The sequence below is a fragment of the Battus philenor genome, unplaced genomic scaffold (assembly GCF_028537555.1).
Source record: "Battus philenor isolate CCGP_79_NKW_IND1 unplaced genomic scaffold, ilBatPhil1.0.hap1 SCAF_3, whole genome shotgun sequence".
Lineage (NCBI taxonomy): Eukaryota > Metazoa > Arthropoda > Insecta > Lepidoptera > Papilionidae > Battus > Battus philenor.
Genome location: NW_027181693.1, coordinates 12,102,507 through 12,123,169, shown reverse-complemented (window position 1 = coordinate 12,123,169; position 20,663 = coordinate 12,102,507). Strand labels below are relative to the sequence as shown.

Here is a 20,663-nt window from a genome sequence, read left to right as displayed (position 1 = left end):
ATAGCTCTTGCTTTTATAATATACGATTTGTATATTTCGTTACAAACATTGTTGTTTTAGCAATATATTTATCATGACTCTAAATAATGGTTAAAACAAAATAACTTTTGGTATGGTAGATTTTATACTTTCTATTTATTTCCTTCCTTTGTAGTATTTTATTTCATTAAAAATAAAGTTCAATTATTTTAAATAATTGATACTACGGACCACGAAACTATCTTACATAAATTTAAATTACATCTTTAATCTGTGAAATTATGTTCGGAATTAGTCGTGTCTTTAAAAGTGTCAATGTCAATTTTTGATTACGTTTTGTTTCAATTAGTTTTCAGTTAAGTTTAGAAGTTGAGAGTAAAAAATTGTCGGCGACGTTAGTCTTTTTTGTTAATACTTTTAAAATATTAATAATGTCGTCACTACCCATTGTATCTATTACCAGAAGAGAAACTTTTAGCTCTTGTCATAGATTACACAGGTAAAAGAAATTATTTATTTTTTGATACTTATTATATACTAATCAAAAAATTAACATTTGACCCTTTATGTTCCTAAGTTTCTAATCAGTTTGGGCTTGTGATAATTGATCACTCTTTTCAAAGGTCGAGGATAATATGGATTGTACATATTAACAGATGTTTAATTTGGACTTAGGAATAGATGTTAATTTTAAAAGACGAATATATTTTTTGAATTACATATTTCTTCCAGCCCATTCTTAAGTGACGAAGAAAATATAAAGCTGTATGGTAAATGTAATAATCCAAATGGACATGGGCATAACTATGTTGGTAAGATTAGTTTAATTATTAGTATTAAAATAATATCTAAAAAATATTATGGGTAGATATTTTCTTTTCAATGCCTATGCTGTATAGACTATTCTATGGAGAAATATTAAAAAAATGAACCAAAAGATTTAATTTATTTGCAAACACAATAAAAAAATTGTGTTGACATTACAGATTAATTCTTAACCATTTTTAATTGTACCTTCTTATTAAAGGAGTATTATTTCTATAGTTTTATTTATTTTTACGATAAGAAGTTTATATTTATAACTTGTTTGTTCAACTCAATTTGTAGATAAGTATTTTATTACATCTCTTGTAAAAACAATTTTAATTAAAACTTTACCCACATATTCTGTTTAATTGTCAGGTAATGCTATGAATATGTAAAAAAATTAAACATGTTTATATCAGTTTGTTTAATTGTCAGGTAATGCTATGAATATGTAAAAAAATAAAACATGTTTATATCAGTTCTAGTAACAGTAAAGGGGCCAGTGGACCCACAGACTGGAATGGTGATGAATGTCCATGATTTAAAAAGATTCATGCAATCTGCAATAATGGATCCATTGGACCACAAAAATCTCGATCAAGATGTTCCTTATTTTAAAACTGTGGTGAGTTTTTAATTTATTTCTGCATGTTTTAGTTCATTTTTGAGATTTTAATTCATTTGATAAAGATTGATTTTGACAAAAGGTGATAAACCTATATATCTTAATAAAATCCAGCTAGCTTAGGAACTCTCTTGGTAGCATCAGCCAAGGTCATTTTTTCTTTTCTCTCTTTTATACTTCAGGTTTATTATATTGTGCTATTCAACAGAATTGAACGGCTGCCAAGTTTAAGTTTTACTTTTGAGAGTGAGATTCAAGGGCTCTTACGTTTTTATAGATTTAGATAAGAAGGAATGTTCTATAAAATCTGTGGGAAATTTTTCTTTAAACTGAATATAACTGTGTTATTGGTGGCATTGGCATGGCGTTTTATTACAGATTTTCATATCTGTATTCATTACTTTATGATAACATTTCTCAGCACAAACTCACCAACTGGAGGTAGTTGAAACAGGAACACCATAATAAACATACACTACTGTTTGATGATATAGGCTCTATGGTATCTAATTAGAAGGCTTCTTATAAAATGCCATTTTAATTCACAAATGAGTTGTTTGTCCCTTTAATTACATTTTAAGTAACATAAAGATGTTTCGTTTTACAGGTAAGCACAACAGAAAATCTAGCAATATTCATTTGGGATAAGTTACAAAAAGTAATGGACAAACCCCAGTTGCTGCATGAAGTGAAAATTTTAGAAACTGAAAAGAACCATGTTGTTTATCGTGGTGGAAATACTTATCCAAGGAAAAAATACAACTCTTCAACACTACATACAAACCACCATGATGTTTCTTCCGACTCAGACTGATTTTGTTTTTAAAATGATATGTAATGTTTTGGTACTTTTACTTTTTATATTCAATTTTTATTCTAAATGGATCATAAAAAATATCTCACAAAATATATCACACAAAGATTTTATTTAAGCTAACTTTATTTTTGTTCTGTGTAAGAAATAAATAACTCTTGCCAAATAAATTGTTTAATTCAAAATAATTTGTTTTATTGTTTATAAGCTTACTAAATTAAAATGCATTGACACACCAGTTACATAAAAAATAATTAAGTGAATACATAGGTTATTATAATAAAAACTTCAAAAACAAGACATAAAGAGTAGATTAAAATTTTTTTTATTGTTATGAATCATATAAAGGGACTGACATTTAACTGTTAATATGTTTTGGATTATAAAGTAAAAAACATAAGGTATATACTAGAAGTCCACAAATGGCAACAATGTCATAAAAAAATGGAAATTTATTTTTATAGCAAATACATTAAACAAACTCTTAATAAACATATCACTTCACTATATATAATATAGAATTTTGTTGAAAATGTATAAATATTATGACATGTATTAGTCAAGTAACAAAAGGGTTAAAGAATTTAGTTTGTTTTTCCTGCGATAAAAATGTTCAATACCATATTTTTGTTTCACAATTAATGTTAGTTATATAATTATGGCATCTACAGAAACAATGTTGACCTGGGATAGTACCTTAAAATTCGCAGGAAAGATATCTTACAAAGTGTATTCAAATATACATCACAATAAGAATATATTTATTAAATAAAAAATGTATACATATATTGTAAAACTAACTACCATAACCCACGTAAAGCCCTATATTAATATTTGTATAGTGAACCGTCACCAGATACCGCATTTGACAATCACACCTTTCCACAAAAACTACATTATCAGGTAAATATACATCACAAATTTAACACAAATTGCTTGCTTTAAAAGCTTATTATATACGAAATTATTATTTTACTTGTTGGAAAAGCAAAATATTAATTGTCATGTGATATCTAAATAAGTGGTGTTATGTATTCGCCAGAAATGGCGCTCTATTTTTAACGTATGAAAGGGACAGACAGTATTGGTCGTCAACAAAAAAATCTTAAGATTCTTTTACACATACTTAATTTTTAAAACTGTAACATTTTTTTAAATAAAATTATTCTTTCTCAACTGAATAAATACTTGAATTTTTACGTTATTAACATATTTTAAATAAAACAGTTATTTTTCTTGTTTTTTTTTCATGACAGATGCATTCAGTCACTGCGTAAACGCATCTTTACATCGTTATGACTAACCATTAAAATAAGTTGTGCATTTCCTGGTATTAAATCAGTCTGGCGAATACAGGATGAATTCAAATAATTATACCAAAGTTGCAGTAATCCTAATAAAAACTTAAACATATAACCATTGCACGCTATTTTAATCATATTAAGTCTAAACATCACAGATTGGCACTAGAACTTTATTTATTAATCAATTTCTGAGCTTTCGGTAAGTTCTAATGTGACTATCGCAAAAAAATACTGCTTCAGTTATAAAATTTTACAAAAATGCCGTAATATACAACATCTGATCTGATTGCTTATAAATAACATATTTAAAATATCTTTAGAATACAATATCCAGTGTTGCAAGCTATCGACATAAAAACAGCATACCCTTTTAAAATAAAATGTTTATAAATCCAAATCTAATTCTATTGGTTATTACTATAAAATTTATACAGCGCAAAATTTATTCTAATTATACAAAATATCATGTCTCGATTTTTATACTTTTCAATTATTTGAGCGTCAACTATATTCTATTTCCAAAACTCAAAAACATATTTCATAAGGAAAAACGAATATAAAAATTTTGTAAAAATTAAATCTTTCACTAACAATTTGAATAGTGTTTAGTCCCTTGTAACGACCGCCCCGTCTGCAGAACTAATGTCACTAACACATCTAAATTATTAAGTATAATACGAACGCTTTGTATGTAGTAGTGCAATATGTTATTTTTTTATAATTCAACAATGTATTAATAAAATTAAAATTGATGAAACGTCACGTCAATTAGATGCTACGATTAAACTATTTGCATCATAAACGTTTATATTTTTTATTATATAATAATAACACAATCCCAGATCTCAGACAAACACTTGTAGCTGCCGCTTGAACCTTCATATTATATCAGCCGCTTACTAATCCACGATTTCTGATAGACTAAAATAATCGTCTTGTTGACAAAAGACATATTTTCCAAAGTTGCACACACAGCCATCTTATCGTATCGTATCTTCGACAATTACAAGCATTCCGTAATAGGAACACCATTGGAACATTAATGCCGGTTACTTCACACAACTATATTATATTTCTTTTAATATAGACGACTTCTCCTACTCTTATGATTCTCTATATCTAAACACTGATACTGACAAATTTTACATTGTTTAAATGCTATTGACTTGTTATTTTGCTTCTCTGTGTTTCAGATATTACCATACTACAAAAAATTATTAATAAATATGATGATATCAGATTTTCTAATGTTTTATATAATTTCACACTTTTTATGGACCTTTTTTCACATTTTAATATGATGCAAATAGCTTAACGGTGTTTAAAATGGTTTACCAATCATCTAGTCGCGAAAGTACTAGAAAAAATATTAAGACTTTAGCCATAAGGCAGAGAAAAAAAAATTACTAACATTATGGCAGTACATAAAAATATCTAAGAAAATAAATTGTATACTACACAGCAGTATTTATTAGTAATAAATTTTATCAGTCACCATAAATGAATAATAAATATATAACAATTCTCGCGTGTCTATATAGTTAAGTTACTGTCTTTCTTGCACGGATGTTTCAGTGTGATGTAAGGTATTCCCAATTCAAATTCGTTCTTCGGCCAGTATCTGAGCTGAGGTCTTTGTTCCGGTCTCTCTTCGGTTACGTTGAAATAAGCGAATAGAACGAGCGCGGTGTAACTGGCGATGAAGATGAGGATGTGCCACACTCCGTGCAGGTAGGGGAAATCTATCGAAAGCCACGCGTTACAAAACATTCTGTCGACTACCCAGCAAAACATCGCGAGGAGGCAAACGGCGACGCAGCGGAGACCTAGACGGTACACTCGTGGGCATTTTACTCTGAAATTATAACATTTGTCACAGTTAATGTACATATTTGGGTGCATGTACAGCTCATTTTCTTTCAATTAATGTACGGTAGAACATATCCAAAAATCAAAGGCAGCAAAATAATAAATAACGTAAGAAAAATTGTTTTCAAAATTCGAATTAATACATAATAAAATGAATTATAGTTTACTATCTGCCCCTGCAAATTTTATACTGTCAGGAGATATTGGCCTATCGCATTTAACGAGGTGATCACTTTATACATTGTAATTGCAGGTGTAAAAACTTTAAAAGTATTTGCTAAAAAATGAGCTAAACATTCACGTTATTAAGTTTTTACATCTATAACCAATCACCTGTACATGCATTAATCTTATAATGTTCCCTCTTTTAAAGAAACATGTCTCCTCTTTGGCCTGATTGATAGATGGCATACATACGTACTTACCAATATATGTTACCTATATAAATACGCAGATATTTTTTTTATTTATTTACTCTTTTTGCACAATAGTCATAGGAGATACCTTATAGAAATTCTGTGCCAGTCAACCTAGAGTGGTACAGAAGTAACAAGTGGGTAGGTTTGTATTGGTGTGTAGTGATATGATAGAAAAATAATACTTTGTATGTGATAAACATTATACTTATTTTCAAATTATTAATAAACACACACACACCTGTACACATAAAATTAAAAAAAGAATGTAAAAATAATATTGCTTATATACATTATGGTGGTCAGAAAGAGACAATAAATTTACGTGTACGGTAAATTTAAAAGGCTATAGGCAACGTTATTTAATGGAGTTATTGCAGAACATAATAAAGATAAACGTAAATGAAGTAAATATACATTTAAAGATTAATAGAACCAAGATATCACGACCGAAATAGATTTCGTGTAGGTTGTAGGGGTAATTGTTGTTCTCTTTGGAAAATCAAGCCAGTTATCATTTCCTATCAGATAAAATGTGGGGTATGTTTATTATTTATATCCGATAATAAATAGTTAATAAATATTTTTCAACACATATTATCGAAAAGCAAATGTTTTTCACATTAATGTGCATACAATACTTCGTGTTATATTATTATTAACATACATTATATCATATCACAAAACGTGATCGTATTACTATAACATTTTGTCAAGTAACACGAAAGTTATCTAGAAATAATAAAATTAATTTGCATGCGAACACAATAAACAGCATGCAACTATATTGTACTACGTAGTTGTTACTTCTTAGTTTTTTTTATTGATTTTTACGCGGAGGTATGTTTTTGTCATAAATAAAAACCGGTTTGTCAGTTGGCATTTACAGCAGTATGTTTTTGAGCTGGCATAGTAAACCAAAGCCTCTTTAAAATGTTTTTTAAGCAATTGACTTTATCATCATTATCATTTCAGCCATAAGACATGAACTACTAGACTGGCCTCCGTCATAGACTTTCAAAATGACCGGTTGGAAGCGACCTTCCTTCATTCAGCGTTGACAATATTAATAAGGTCTTCTGTACACTTTTTGAGTGGACAGTCCCACGCTGCGCCTGCCGATTCATGGTCTCCGTTCCAGAACCTTAACGTTTAAAGGTACTTTAGTGTAACGATAATGTATGGACATTTACCACCTCCGTTCTACCCATGTTTGTGGGTTCGGCAAAACATGTGTCATCGCGAAAATAAATATAAAACAAGGAAAGTATATATAATCCGGTAAAAATAAGTTCTGTTTAAATATTTCTAACAGCATTAGCATTTTAATTTTATAAAACACTATTTAACTTCATTTTTGTGAGACATCGTTCAAGTTAAAACCAACGCGGCGTCTATTTCTGCCGTTGAACAGAGAGCCATAACCAAATATTAGAAAATAGCAAATGTCACACATGCCTAAGCGGGGGCGTGAACAGAGCATTGGATACGTTTACATATACACATTCGCAGCTCAGACAGTTAGTTAGTGATTTACTGAGCTAACGCGAGATGTCACAAAGGCGATGACTCACAAGATTATATATTTCAAAACAAGACAATCTGTTGGCCCCGTTATTATAGCCTCTCTTTTTAACCCTATCGTGGGTCGACAAGATATTTAATTTACATTATAATTTTTTTTCATTATTTTTAAATTTCTTTCTCTCTTTTTCTACATGACATTATCTTTCTTTCGTCATCTTACTTCTTTCATATTATCTGTCTTTCTTTCCATGCCCCATTATCTTCCATGCATCGTTTTTCATCCCTCGTCACTATTCCTAGAGAATCACAGTTTATTTTTGTTACTTTTTTATTATCTCCTTGTAGCATCACAAACTTGGATTCTAATTATATACCAGTATTTTCTAGCGAAAAAAAATGCGGGATATATTGTTTCAAACATCATTATTTAAATGCTGTGTACTTACTGAAAAACGACGGGAATTCCGTTAAATTTTGAGTTAGAACATTTAAAGGGTGGCTAACCGTAACGGAGACTAAAAGTTCAACGGCCGAGGTTATTGTTGCACTCGACTAGGAATTAACATTTCACTCACCGGTTAAGTTCCTTATACAAAAAGCCGAGTGCCGGCACGACAAGAGTCATCAAAGCGAACGCATTGGCTGCCGGGTGCATCACCAAAAAACCAGTCAACACCACCGACAGCACGGTGCTGTAGAACGCCAACAGCCTCCTGAAAATAAACAACATCATTCTAAATAATATGTTCCCTATTTTTATGCACTATCTCCCCTTTTTAGCAGATAAACACCCATTGCAAGGCATAGGCTTCTCAAAGATCGTCACGAAGACAGGTCTTGCGCCGCCCGGATCCAGTGACCTTAATTATATTCACTCTTTACATAAAAATATTCCATCGTCCCACTTTAACATAATAGTTAATTATTCGAAATGTTTTTGCATGTCTATTATATTAATATTGTCATCAAAATGACACAACGCGGACAGTTGACCTTGATAAGGCCGTCGGAAGGCGCTGGATACAGACCGCTGCCAACTCGTCCAATCGAAAATCTATTGGCGAAGCCTATGTCCATCAGTGGACGTTCTGTAGTGAAATATATTACAAACTACATATTTATTTATTCTTCTTCTTTCAAATGGTATATCTTGTAGTCCTGGTAGAGGGTGGTTATTACCTATAAAAGATATGACGGCTTGATTAAACGTTAATAAAAATATAGTTCATAACGCCTCATTGGACTCGCCACCGCCGTCATGAAAGTCAGGCTCCATCACAATATTTTTGACCTTTAACATCCTTATATATATTGCATACATGATTGATTATAGATGTAACAGTTTTATCGTGCGAATGAATAGCTTGATAAGGGCTTATTTTAAGGGGATGTGAAAAGTTATTTGTTAGTAATAAGCTTTAAGATTTGACATCTATTTTCACTGTAAATATGATACGTCTGTTTATTGGAATACGGCAGGCCAATAACTTCTAGCAGTAAAAAGATTGGGGGGATAGGACAATTAATTTTAATATGTAGTAATCCGAAATTTGAAAACGCCTTTTCTTACTGTATTATCATTACGTTATTTAATATTTCTGAAACCTTTGATTTTTAAAGTGTACCGTCCATTAACTGACAACAAAAGAGCTATAAATTTACTCGATTAAAGCATTTACATCTATAAACAATCATCCTGTATATAACTTGTAAGAAAGTTAAATGTTATTGGAAACAAAGCATCAAAAAACAGGTTAATACTAATCCACGATTACCAAAAAAAAAGTAGATATGATAAGGGTAAGTCCCCGTTGCAAGGTTCAGTATGATTTGAGTTACAACAATTAATGCAATCTTACCTTAGGAAATTTTTGTTTGTCATTACCTTGAAGTAATATATATCAGTTTTAAATTTACATGTATGGTAAAATTTAGCTCGTTTAAACCAATATGCACAAAACCGATCACCTGAGCCATCTTTGAGGGAAGCCTAGGCCCTGTGGCCGTCTATCGGCTTATATGGTGATAAAGCGAATATCTGTTTATTAATAATATATCCTACCAACTGTTCCCGCATCCCGTGGTCCACATTCAATAAATAAAAGAATATTGTGACCAAATTTTATATCAGAACTTCAGTTTGAAAATATATATTTGGAATTCCTAAAGAAAGAAAGATTAGAAAGATACAGTAATTTGATATACGGATAGATTTATCTCATTACTGTATTTTACCGTTCACACTAAATCAAGGTTAAGCCTAGATCGTTTGATATGGGGGAGGCAGAAGTTAACCTCGGAAAAATTATTGATACTGACACGAATTTTTAAATCTGACAAGTCTTTGCTACTTGAAGACTGAAGACGACAGTCTTTGGCTAATATTTGTACCCGGTGATGACAAGGGGACCTCACCGACTTTGTACCCCTCAACGATTTTGTATCCTCCATTCTCTCTACGTCGCGATGCAGTAGTACGTTGACATTTTTACCGTAGCGTCTTGTAAATGCGACTAACATGCGTTATCAACGACGCTGTCGCGCCTTTCACAACATCTCACATACACTTACAAAAGCATAGAGTAATACACATTCCACTCTTGTTATTGATGAAGATTACTTATTGAAGAAAATGCTCATGGTACATCCTCTATTTACACGTACTTCTAACGTAGAAGAACCAAAATTTCAAGTTAGATATTTCAATGTTTTGTACTAAAAATTTAATCGCAATATATACGGAACTATTTGTATACGCTGTGATAATGTCAGCTGTACGCATTTCTTATCAAAATTAGTCGGAGCATAATAAAGTAATCACAGATAAATCATAACATGTGCGTAGTACAATGAGTACAACTGCACTTAAGTACAAGCAAAACATTAGTTATTTGGGTTAGATATAATGCAGAGAATACGTTATAAAGCCAATATTTATAGATCATTACGGTAGGACGTTTATAGTCATCATATCAGCTAATAAACAAACATAGATAGATCTCCCCAAAGATCACCAAGATGATAGGCCTCGTCTTGCGCCGCCCATATCCAGCGTCTTCCCGCGACATTGTCTATATCGTATAAAGCATAAGAGGAATGAGTTTCCAAAGAGACAGAGAAGATAGGCAGCAGCGTCTCCTGCTTACTTTAACACCACACTGTAATCGCCACCCCGCCTGCAAAGCGCAGTGGTTATATTATATGCCCACATAGATGTCAATATTATGTATTCATTTTAACGAGTCATTTATTTATTTTACAGTGAGTTTACAACAGAGAATATACATAATAAACATTCATTTTACATATTGCAGTGGTATAGTGTGACCGGAACAATACTGCGTGTTAAATGGGGACTGAAGAGTCACGAGGTAAATCAACTCAGCCAATTTGATCTAAGTTAACTACATCTTTAGTTACATCATCATTAGGCTAATTAGATGATAGATAAGTTATCTTAAGTAAGCCATAGCCTTAATTCTTTGGGTACATTAGACGCCACAGGGACGTCATTCACATGTTTTTTCTGGGCGCATATGATGTTATTTGAGGTTAGGCATAAATCTGTACATTTCGTTATATCTCGTATCAGTCATAATAGAAGAGTCAATTATAGTATATCGGTAAACATTATTTGCGATACACCGGCTTATTATGTCAAAAACACCACATGCAGATATGTTCTCAACTAAATCCGTTCCCAAAGGGTTAACTATATCAATATCGGAATCGGAAGACTGCGCAATGACGGTTCCACTTGAAATAACTACAGCAGTTCCAGACACGAAAGGTAGCTTTTTTTCTTTACTTACAGTAAAGTTCAACATACATAACTTACAATTACAAATCAATAAATGAATGATAATACAAAATGTTAATAGTACATTTCCTGTGTTCAAATTTAATCTCCAAGTTACTATGGACCAGGGCCAACTTATTTTTGCAATATTAATCAGTAACAACGTAATTTTATATTAGCTGTAATATTTTATACATATTCGCGGTTTGAGTAATTGTTTTATGGTACAAAAAAGTCGTTCTTAATTCAAAAATAAGACGTAATTTAATTAAACTGCTGAATTTATAATCCTTTAATTTAAATACGGGTGTCAGTTTCACAAAAAATTACATGAAAAATTCTAAGAGTCAAGGAAGTGTGATTATTTAGCATCTTTTCTGGTCACAAACTCTGTACAAAAGTTTACAGCGTACAGAGTTTGATATTACAAGATAATTGACTGTAGATTCATGGAAACAGACTAATACTTTGATATCTAATGGATTCAGGCGTTACTTTGCGGAAGTCCATCCTAAGTAAGAAAAGGACCAATACATAGCTACTTCCGCTATGCAGCAGCAGTCGTGCAATAAAGTGCACCACCCGCCAGCCCGGCGATAAAGGCGCATGCGGCAAACAATGCAAATCACTCAACCGGTGTTTCACCCCTCCACGGGGCATCCCTAGGAGCAATGTTACACCGATTAATGCCTCGGTGCACTCGGTGTTTGGGCGGTGCACTTTATTGCACGATTGCTGTGGCGTAGCGGAAGTAGCTATGTATTGGTCATTTTATTACTTAATACTTTGATATTCAAATAAGAAATTTATTAGCAATTTAGAAAGATTTGCCAATCATATTTTGCTACTCAGAGAACGAACACAATAAAAAAAAATAGTAAGTGAAAGCTGATGGGAAAAGGTTTGTTTATATGAAAACGAATTTATACTTCTTAGTGACACCGTTTAAAATTTATTGTGTTTTACAGTTTTACGTTGATTAGTTTTACAAATCCAGATAATATTACTACTCTGTAAATTCTCGGATGCTAAACTACATCATATTTGATAAAACAAATCACTGACCCCATGTACATACACGTTCCGTGCCACGCCAAGTTTTCCATTCAGACTGCGTGGGGCGTATACAACACACACTTTAATTTTTTTTTAAAAAAGTCGTTTAAGACGTATGCTTTACACTTTTTTAATACTGCAAAGCTATAATTAGCTGGAAAAATTTATAAATTTTAATATGCGCGCATACGTGATGTGATAATCCCAATATTCGACCCTACAATTATTTTTTTAAGAATCCTTTGTTTTTCAATGGAAACTGCAAACGGCCTGAACGAAAAGAGCAGCGGAGGTCGTATACGCCTCACGTGGTATGGAATGTGATAAGGACCAAATATTATTCCCCAAAAACAATTGCCCGCAAACTAATCCGTCACTGTTCTCTAATATTTAATTTAATTTCTAGCTATAGGACAATGCGCAGATTTTTTATTTATTAATTGAATTTGTGCAACAAAGAAATTAGCGTCCGTGCCTTTGTTTTTGCAATAACAGTTAATATTTCCGGATCTTTTTATCTCACGTTTCTGCAAGATACAGTATTTACTAAGCGAAAATATTCTAATTACCTAAACTTTTTTAAACTAAACTATTTTTTAATTTAATGCAGCCGGTTATACAGTGGTCCCTTGATGAACCACGTTCAAGTTCTTGACAACACACGTTCTTTGTGATCACTTCAGGAACTGACTTGGGAGATTGCGCTCTGTCATTATGAGGTCCTAGCAACATAAAAATTAATACGAGGTCCTTGAACAGCGTCCATTGACTCACAAGTAGTATAAATAACAAAAAAAAATAAAAAAATAACATTGAGTATTAAGTAATTTAAAATTTGTTTTGAATTTAACAAAAAAAAATATTTATTTTTGTTTCCGTTTAAGAATTATTCTTTAATAAAAGTGTCCTTAGTTACTCTTTATTACATCAGCTACCTTCCAGTATAAGTCCCGTCAAAATTGGGCTAGCCATTTCGGGCATTAGCCGGAACAAAGAGACGGATCGACAAAAATTAAAAATCATAAATTTTGATGTATGTATCGTATACATATTCATATGCGTGTAGTCATAAGTGATTGTTTTAATTTTACAAACAGAGGCTAAAATTTGATTTATTTGTATAGAAGAGTACTTCAACCAAAATTTTAGTTGACTTGGGGTAAGTGGGACTATTGTAATTATGTATTATATAATTATAAAACTATGGTCGGTTTCTTGGATCACAAAAGTTTGGGAACCATTGATGTACATTAATTGCAAATTTATGCTACTTTACTATTGCTATTAACAATGAAAATTATAAGAACGTAAACAGCAGACTGTGCTAACACAATTAACAAATTACACGTAATGTTAAAACAGTATGACTAAGCGTGTTGCGTGAAATCGACATACGGCTATTATCGGTCGGAATAGGACGATGAAGGTTAACATAAACCTATAAACTGATATGCTGGCAATAATAGTGCATAGGCACTATCGCTCCTAACTGAAAGTTTTTAGTATAACAAAAATTTAATTCAGTATCAATTTATAAAGAACTCGATTTTCAGAATAGTCCCCTTGAAAATCTTTGCATCGTTGCACCCTGTTTGTCATTGTGAGAGGCAGTGGGACTTCTCTTCATTGGGTGTCTTATTCACGGCGTTTTTGAACGCAAAGGTTTTTTTTGGCATCGTATGTACTCTACAATTTCTTTCGTTTATTTTTGGAAATTAATGAAAGTCACACGGTACAAGGTCCAGACTGTATGCTCCGCTCCGTGAACTCAGTACCGATGAAGTTGTAAGCCTTAGGGCTAATAGCATTAACATCTTCAGAAACAATAGACAATAGAGGGACTTTATGGTAGATGATACCCGGTTATTCGTTTGGACGAGTACGCCGACTAGTTGTTCTGATGAAGTAGCGATCTGTTAAGTGGACGATGTTCTCGAAGTTTCCCAAACAGATAAAGAAATATTTTGAACTGGCAATGTATAAAAATATTCAGTGTCACTTAGAAATATAGTTTCAATGCTTAGCTTATCAAAACATTTTACGTCTTATAGTAGGATTTTTTATTGCAAAATACTGTGTAATGCAGATCGTATCGCTTGCTTATCGTCAGGTGAACAGTCCCTTTCATCACTATAAAAACAAAAGATCAACCTAGCCAGTGTGAAACAATAGTAAGCCGACCGCGATCCGCAGTATGTTGACTTAGAGAACAATACCGTAAACTTAAACGTTTTAAATTTTTCTATTGTCACAATACTGTTACGTCAATGTTAACACACACTCAAAACAAGTCAACTGTTTCACAAAGATAATGATGGTATAATCATTATAAAAAAAAACTATAGATTCGATGCTTCACAAGGCTTAAATGGCGAAGATACGTATTGTGTATGACTTCTACACAATAATTTTTGAGAAAAAAAATTCCCGAGTACTTAGTTATACGCAACGAATGTACAACTGACTATAATATATTTAACAAAAGGTTTAACAATTTTAAACACCTATTTTTAATCACTGTATAGTGTTCACTCTAAAACATGTTACATTATTTTTTCTATTGAATATGACTATGATTGAAATATAACAGTCCAATAATTTTCTCTATCAACTAATAACATAATTGTTGTTAGTGATTGAAGTTTTTAATGTGCAGTAATTAGAATTAAAAACGCATCTTACTAGAATATCATGAATTCCTATTAAAGGGTAGTAAAACTAATTAGCTGTCAAATGAGCCCTACTTCTTTATGGCTTTTATACCAAAAAACAATCACCCGTACGTATATCTCTCTCGTATATATATCTTGTGAGGGATTTCAGTCTCAAAAGTATAAAATATGGTGATTAATTAAAAAAAAAATATATATATTTATATATATATATATATATGTGTGTATTTATGTATGTATGTAAATAATATGGTGTAAACAAATACGCGGTGGAACATTATGAATGAGAACCGTGCGGATGCATTCGTGCGGAAAGTTCTATATAATATAGCATGCTAACAGTATTTACGAGGAATAAATCTAAGTACTTCAAAACAAAAAAAAATTAGAAATTTTACAATTGTCTGATGCAGCCTAGTATATCTTAAACCAGGGATGAACAACACGTGGCCGGCGGGCCATTTGCGGTTCACCAAGCATTTGTAAAATTGAATATATATTTCATCGACTTCGTCCCATCAATATATTGTTATATAATTAATTAGTTCCCGAAGACTTTTAATAGGAAGTGATTGACGTGCGGAATAAAACCGATTTAAAAATAAACTTTTCTCAGTAAACAGAAATTTCGGCTTTTGACGAAAAATTGTGTCTCTGTTAGGAATACGAAAGCTTTCGAAAAAATATTTTCAACCTTGAAACTATTAAAAAATTACCAAAACTGAAGTGACGTGTATATCATCAATACCGGCTAATATCGACTAGCTTGTGGAGAAAAACCAGTACAATATTTCTGAATAAAAATTTCAATTAATTTCATTTTTCTGTGCTTTTCTTATTTTACATTAAAATTTACGTATTAAATTTTTTTTATCTTATTTTTTTAGTCATAGTTTTGTAACTTATTAATAAATGTTACTTCATGTGTGGTCCTAAAAATTTTAAAATTTAACTTGGACCATTGATTAAAAAGGTTGATCACCCCTCTCTTAAACGATGTCTCTGTCTACGCAGAGAATCAGTGCAAACGACGAACGACGATATAATTAAGGGTAAAATTTTAAAAATGACCATAACGATTTATGTTTGTAGGTTAATCACTGTCTTTATATTATAATCTTAAATATATTTGCCATCTATAAATATCATAGGAAATAAATAGCTTTATCAAAATTTTATATACTATTGTTTTCAACATCATCATTTTAGCCATAGGACCTTTACTTTTGCTACCTAGGCCTCTCCTATAGATTTGGAATAGACTTGTATCTTTGACGACTTTGACAAGGTTCTTCTGTCCACATTGTGTGGATGTGGTTCGGTACGTTTTAATATTACAATATTAATAAACTAAAAAGTTCATCAGAATTGATCATCAGAACTTTGAATCTACATAAATGAAAACTTAATTAGATTTTGCTAACTCCAGAACGGCTCCGCCAAGTACCGGCATTTTTTATATTATGGTAAAGGCACAGTAGGTTGTTATGAAGAAAAAAATAGAAAAATTGCCCGGGTAAATAGCAAAAAGACGTTACGTACGTATAAAGACACATGATCTTTGCTATCAAACATTAAAATTCGTGTTAAGTTGTAATCAAACACAAAATATATAGTGTACGTGTGTCTTGTTTTACACAAAGTACAAATTTTTTTGTAAGTAATAAAAAATGATTCTAAGATATTAAATAATTAAATAAACTAATTATTCTGGAATGAAATACGTATCAATTTATATTAGACTGCAACAGACCAATAAATTTTCTTGTACAAGGACTGTCGGAGCTAGAACTTTTAAATGAAAATACACATTATTTGTACCGCGTTACTTATAACTTACTCTCATTCAAGTTTTATATAACTGACATAAAACTTGTAACAAACGGGGTTACGAGAGATATTAAAACGTATTATGACGTACATTTGAAAGCATACACGTGAATACAATATACGTAAGTGTACAGGTTAAATGTTACATTTATCAAACCCTTTAGATCTCCAGTTTCTTAATAGCGTTATACAAACAATTAAACACGCGTATATTAAATTTGGAACATTCAAATTTTAAATATCTTAATTCAAATTGACATCAACATACACTATTAAATCGTTTATTATTATTAACATCATAAAATTGTAATTTAACAATATTCGATGTATAATTATATTAACACTGCTATTTATTCAACCAAGTTCCACATATTTCGATCACCTAAAAATACCTGAATGCCCCAATAAAATCTATTTAATTTTTTTTTAGTTTTAAAACTATGAAAAGGAATATCTAAAATATCTTATGGAACTTCATTACATAAGAGTAAACTCAGAACCTTGAAGGATTTGATAACATTTATTTTTAAAGACGAGATTTAAACATCACGACTTTAATTTTATTTCTTGTATTTATGGTACTGTCACTGTTTTTTATGTATTTGATTTTTGGAGCATAAATAATAAGTTATTAAATATTATATAAAATAATTATTGTGTTTTAATTCACAACGGTTTTTTCGTTTTCATGTTTGCCTAAACTTCTTTGGAAATAAATTGTTCAATTTTATATATCTATAAACTTTTCGTTTTCATTTACAGATTTAATTCTGAGTAAAATACGAACGTCTTTTTTGTATAAATACGTTAATTATAATATTCTGAAGCTACAAATGAAATGTAGCAAAAACTACTTGGTGCAAAATCTATTTTTGGAAGTGTATATCTTATTTTCGTCATAGATACTTCTTGCAAAGGATTTCAGTCCACAGAGTGATAAAATATGTTCATTAGTTAATGAAAAACAATCAATAAAATAGTCTAAGTGGAAACTATTTTAAACAAAAACGTGGTACAACATTATTAAAGACAACCGTATGTATTCGTGCGGAAAGTTCAGACTGAACTGACCGTAATGCACGTGCCACGTAAGATATAAATAGTAAAATGTCAGTATTAAATATTTCACACATCGATCCAATCACGCAATTAAAAAGGTTGGAAAATCATTAACATATTAGTTGACAGACGCCCACTCAAAGCGTAGGCATTTTCCCAAAGATAGACGCGATGACCGGTCTTGCGCTGCCGACATTCAGCGACATCACGCGACTTTAACTATGTCGTCAGTGCACCTAGTGCGGGATCTATCCTCGCAGCGTCATTTCGAAAATTATTATATTTGGATGTAGTAATCATTTTGGACATATTGTTTGTCAAAAAGTATTGTTTTCATTTAAGATCATGACATTGACGTATTGATCTTCAGTTGTTTTTGGAAGAGATACCCATTAACATAAATGAGAAGAGAAATTTAAAACTAAAAATAATGATTTGTAGTCATATTAATAGAGAGAACATCGATAGGTCCATAAAATTAATTTACTTTCAAGAATAAACATAATTTAACACAGTCTTAAAAGTACTTGACTTGAATAATTTTTTTAATAAATTTTCTGGAGAGGACCACTACAAACCTTTTTGAAAAACAACAAACCTAAACACTTTAATTTAGAAAAAAAACAATATATGTTTTTAAAAGGAGCTACTTAATCCGACACCCACTACTTGACTAAGGATAACCAATCATCAAATTCAGTACACAAATGAAACACATTTATCCAATTGAGAGACCATTAACTAAATTCTACTGTGTAGAAGCAACATATATTTTGTGGCTCTTAGATACATTTATCTTCCTGCTTTTGAGGTCACAAGACTTTTTTATTAACACAATAACAGCTTTGAAAAATAGCCTTGAAGGTGTGATTGGTTATAGATGTTAAAGCTTCAAAAGAGTGAAATTATAGCCTATTTGGTATCAATTAAAGAATGGTACGTCCTATCCAAAAAATCAAAGATCTCAGAAATAATAAACAATGTTATGATAATGTACTACAAAAGTGATTCTGAAACTTGGAATATTAGATATTAATATTAATAATTGTTACCTGTCTCTGCAGACTTTATACAGCCTGAAGTTATTGGCCAGTTGCATTGCCAAAGTAAATTAATTAATGTGACATACATATTTCAGACTAATTACTTTATACAGGTGATTGGAAATATGTGTTAAGCTTTTTTTACTATTTTAGCTATTTTACATTTAAGTAATCACCCTACACTACACATATAATTTATTTGAATCGTTTAGGAAACTGGACTCGTTGAAATGATGGTCATATCACATGGTATAATAAAAATCACTTACCTAAACCTTGATTATAATTTAATAAAAAATTTTAATATCAGATAAAATATTTAAAACAAATACATACCTATTTTCTCCCAAGAATTTTGGAAAATAACGCTTGGGAAAGAACATAGCAAATGCAGCCATGAAGACCCACAATATTGCAAGTTCATCTAGTAACTGACCTGCAAACAACAAATTAAATATCACAGCTGTTTTCACATTCTTCTTTCTATATTGATTATTTAGTTAATAATTTGAAATGGATTACCATGTAAGTTATTTAGTGGTCATTACAGTAATTCTCTTAGAAATTTTATGTTTAAAAGTTACAAAAATAAATATGTAAAAGATCAAAAACTAGATCACTAGAAAAAATATAAAATACAATAAACAAGCATTTTAAATACAATAGTTATATTTAAAATGCATTAAATGAACACTATTCAAAGAAAAATACTTGAAAAGAAATTTTTTGATGAAGTAACATACCTACTAAACTAAGTGTAGCGTGAAAATATGCTGAACTTAAGCCAACTACCATAAACAGAGCCCACAGGATATTAATTGCAGGATTGACAAATTTGGCATATTCTTGAAACAAATGCATCAAAACTGGCGGAAACAAGAAAAAAATAACATTTGTCACCTGCAACAATAACAGAGTTTAGAAAATAATATTAATACTCCTTTTCATTCCATTAATTGATTTTTACTTACTGTATTAAAAAATTCTGCTATCACAGGAGAAATAGAATAATTAGATTCGCACCAATCTACAGGAGAACTTCCTCGTTCCAAATGTGACCACATTTTTTTAAAACGTTTCTTTGTTTATATCCTAATAAAAGAAGATTTCCGTAAACCTTTTTCAATATTATATTGGTTAATATGATACGCAGACTATATTAAAAAATATAGTTGGCAATATTTAATTTAAAGATAGTTTTATATTTCGTCATACAAAACATACAATCAAAACATAAAAAGCTGATTTTAAAAATACGTTGTGCACTACTAACTCTACACGATTTTGTTGTAAACTGAAAATGAATGTTATGAATCAGTTTTTGACAGTGACAGATATTATATATTATTAGTTTGAAAAAAGACAAAGGTTTATAATTCCAACAGCCAAAGCGTATATTTATATCAAATTTGTTAAAAACTATACTATATTTAATCTATGATGTTTCGACTCGTGTAAATCATATACCGTTTAGACTTCTATTTCCACTAGGGTAGTAACCTCTCTCTATACCTAAGGTCCTTTACTCCTAAACTAATAATATTGGTGTCAATCTACTTTAATAGTTTAAGATGTATTTTTAAAAAGAACATTTGTAGAGCCCAAAGAGAGCATGCACAACCTGTTGCGTTGTAATTATATTTCTACCCAGGAAATATTTGCCATTTTACATAGAATTTTCATGAAAGGAAATCATCAGTCAGGGTAATAATATTAGTATGGGCGTCGGGTTTTATACGTTAATAATAGTTAACGACTACGAAGAGAACCAAAAATTAGGTAGGAATATTTTATCCCCTTCATGTGTTGTCGTACTTATCCTATTTGTTCATCGAGTTTTGAACCTTCTCTAATTTTTCCTGT

General features: G+C 30.9%; 2 protein-coding genes across 2 annotated transcripts; one reads left to right on the top strand and one right to left on the bottom strand.

Annotated features, from left to right (window-relative positions):
* The first annotated feature begins 318 nt into the window (after positions 1 to 318).
* Positions 319 to 2,398, top strand: pr (6-pyruvoyl tetrahydrobiopterin synthase purple). The gene is made up of 4 exons (XM_068770645.1): positions 319 to 478; positions 712 to 791; positions 1,266 to 1,411; positions 2,019 to 2,398. The coding sequence occupies exons 1-4, from the start codon at positions 411 to 413 to the stop codon at positions 2,223 to 2,225; spliced, it is 501 nt and encodes a 166-aa protein (XP_068626746.1). The 5' UTR covers positions 319 to 410; the 3' UTR covers positions 2,226 to 2,398.
* A 184-nt stretch (positions 2,399 to 2,582) lies between these two features.
* bwa (alkaline ceramidase) lies at positions 2,583 to 20,072 on the bottom strand. Its single transcript, XM_068770636.1, has 5 exons — positions 19,772 to 20,072; positions 19,544 to 19,700; positions 19,137 to 19,236; positions 7,917 to 8,054; positions 2,583 to 5,384 (listed from the first exon to the last, which is right to left on the bottom strand). The coding sequence occupies exons 1-5, from the start codon at positions 19,862 to 19,864 to the stop codon at positions 5,063 to 5,065; spliced, it is 810 nt and encodes a 269-aa protein (XP_068626737.1). The 5' UTR covers positions 19,865 to 20,072; the 3' UTR covers positions 2,583 to 5,062.
* Between the last annotated feature and the right edge of the window lie 591 nt (positions 20,073 to 20,663).

What these genes read in the sequence shown, in the direction of transcription:
- bwa (XM_068770636.1), bottom strand. Translation starts at nt 19,864, where the DNA reads ATGTGGTCACATTTGGAACGAGGAAGTTCTCCTGTAGATTGGTGCGAA. An exon ending in AAATTCTTGGGAGAAAATAG is followed by an intron (nt 8,055 to 19,136) that starts GTATGTATTTGT and finishes GTTTATTTTCAG; the next exon opens with GAGGCTGTTGGCGTTCTACA. An exon ending in TTGTATAAGGAACTTAACCG is followed by an intron (nt 5,385 to 7,916) that starts GTGAGTGAAATG and finishes TTATAATTTCAG; the next exon opens with AGTAAAATGCCCACGAGTGT.
- pr (XM_068770645.1), top strand. Translation starts at nt 411, where the DNA reads ATGTCGTCACTACCCATTGTATCTATTACCAGAAGAGAAACTTTTAGC. An exon ending in TCTTGTCATAGATTACACAG is followed by an intron (nt 479 to 711) that starts GTAAAAGAAATT and finishes TATTTCTTCCAG; the next exon opens with CCCATTCTTAAGTGACGAAG. An exon ending in ACATGGGCATAACTATGTTG is followed by an intron (nt 792 to 1,265) that starts GTAAGATTAGTT and finishes TGTTTATATCAG; the next exon opens with TTCTAGTAACAGTAAAGGGG.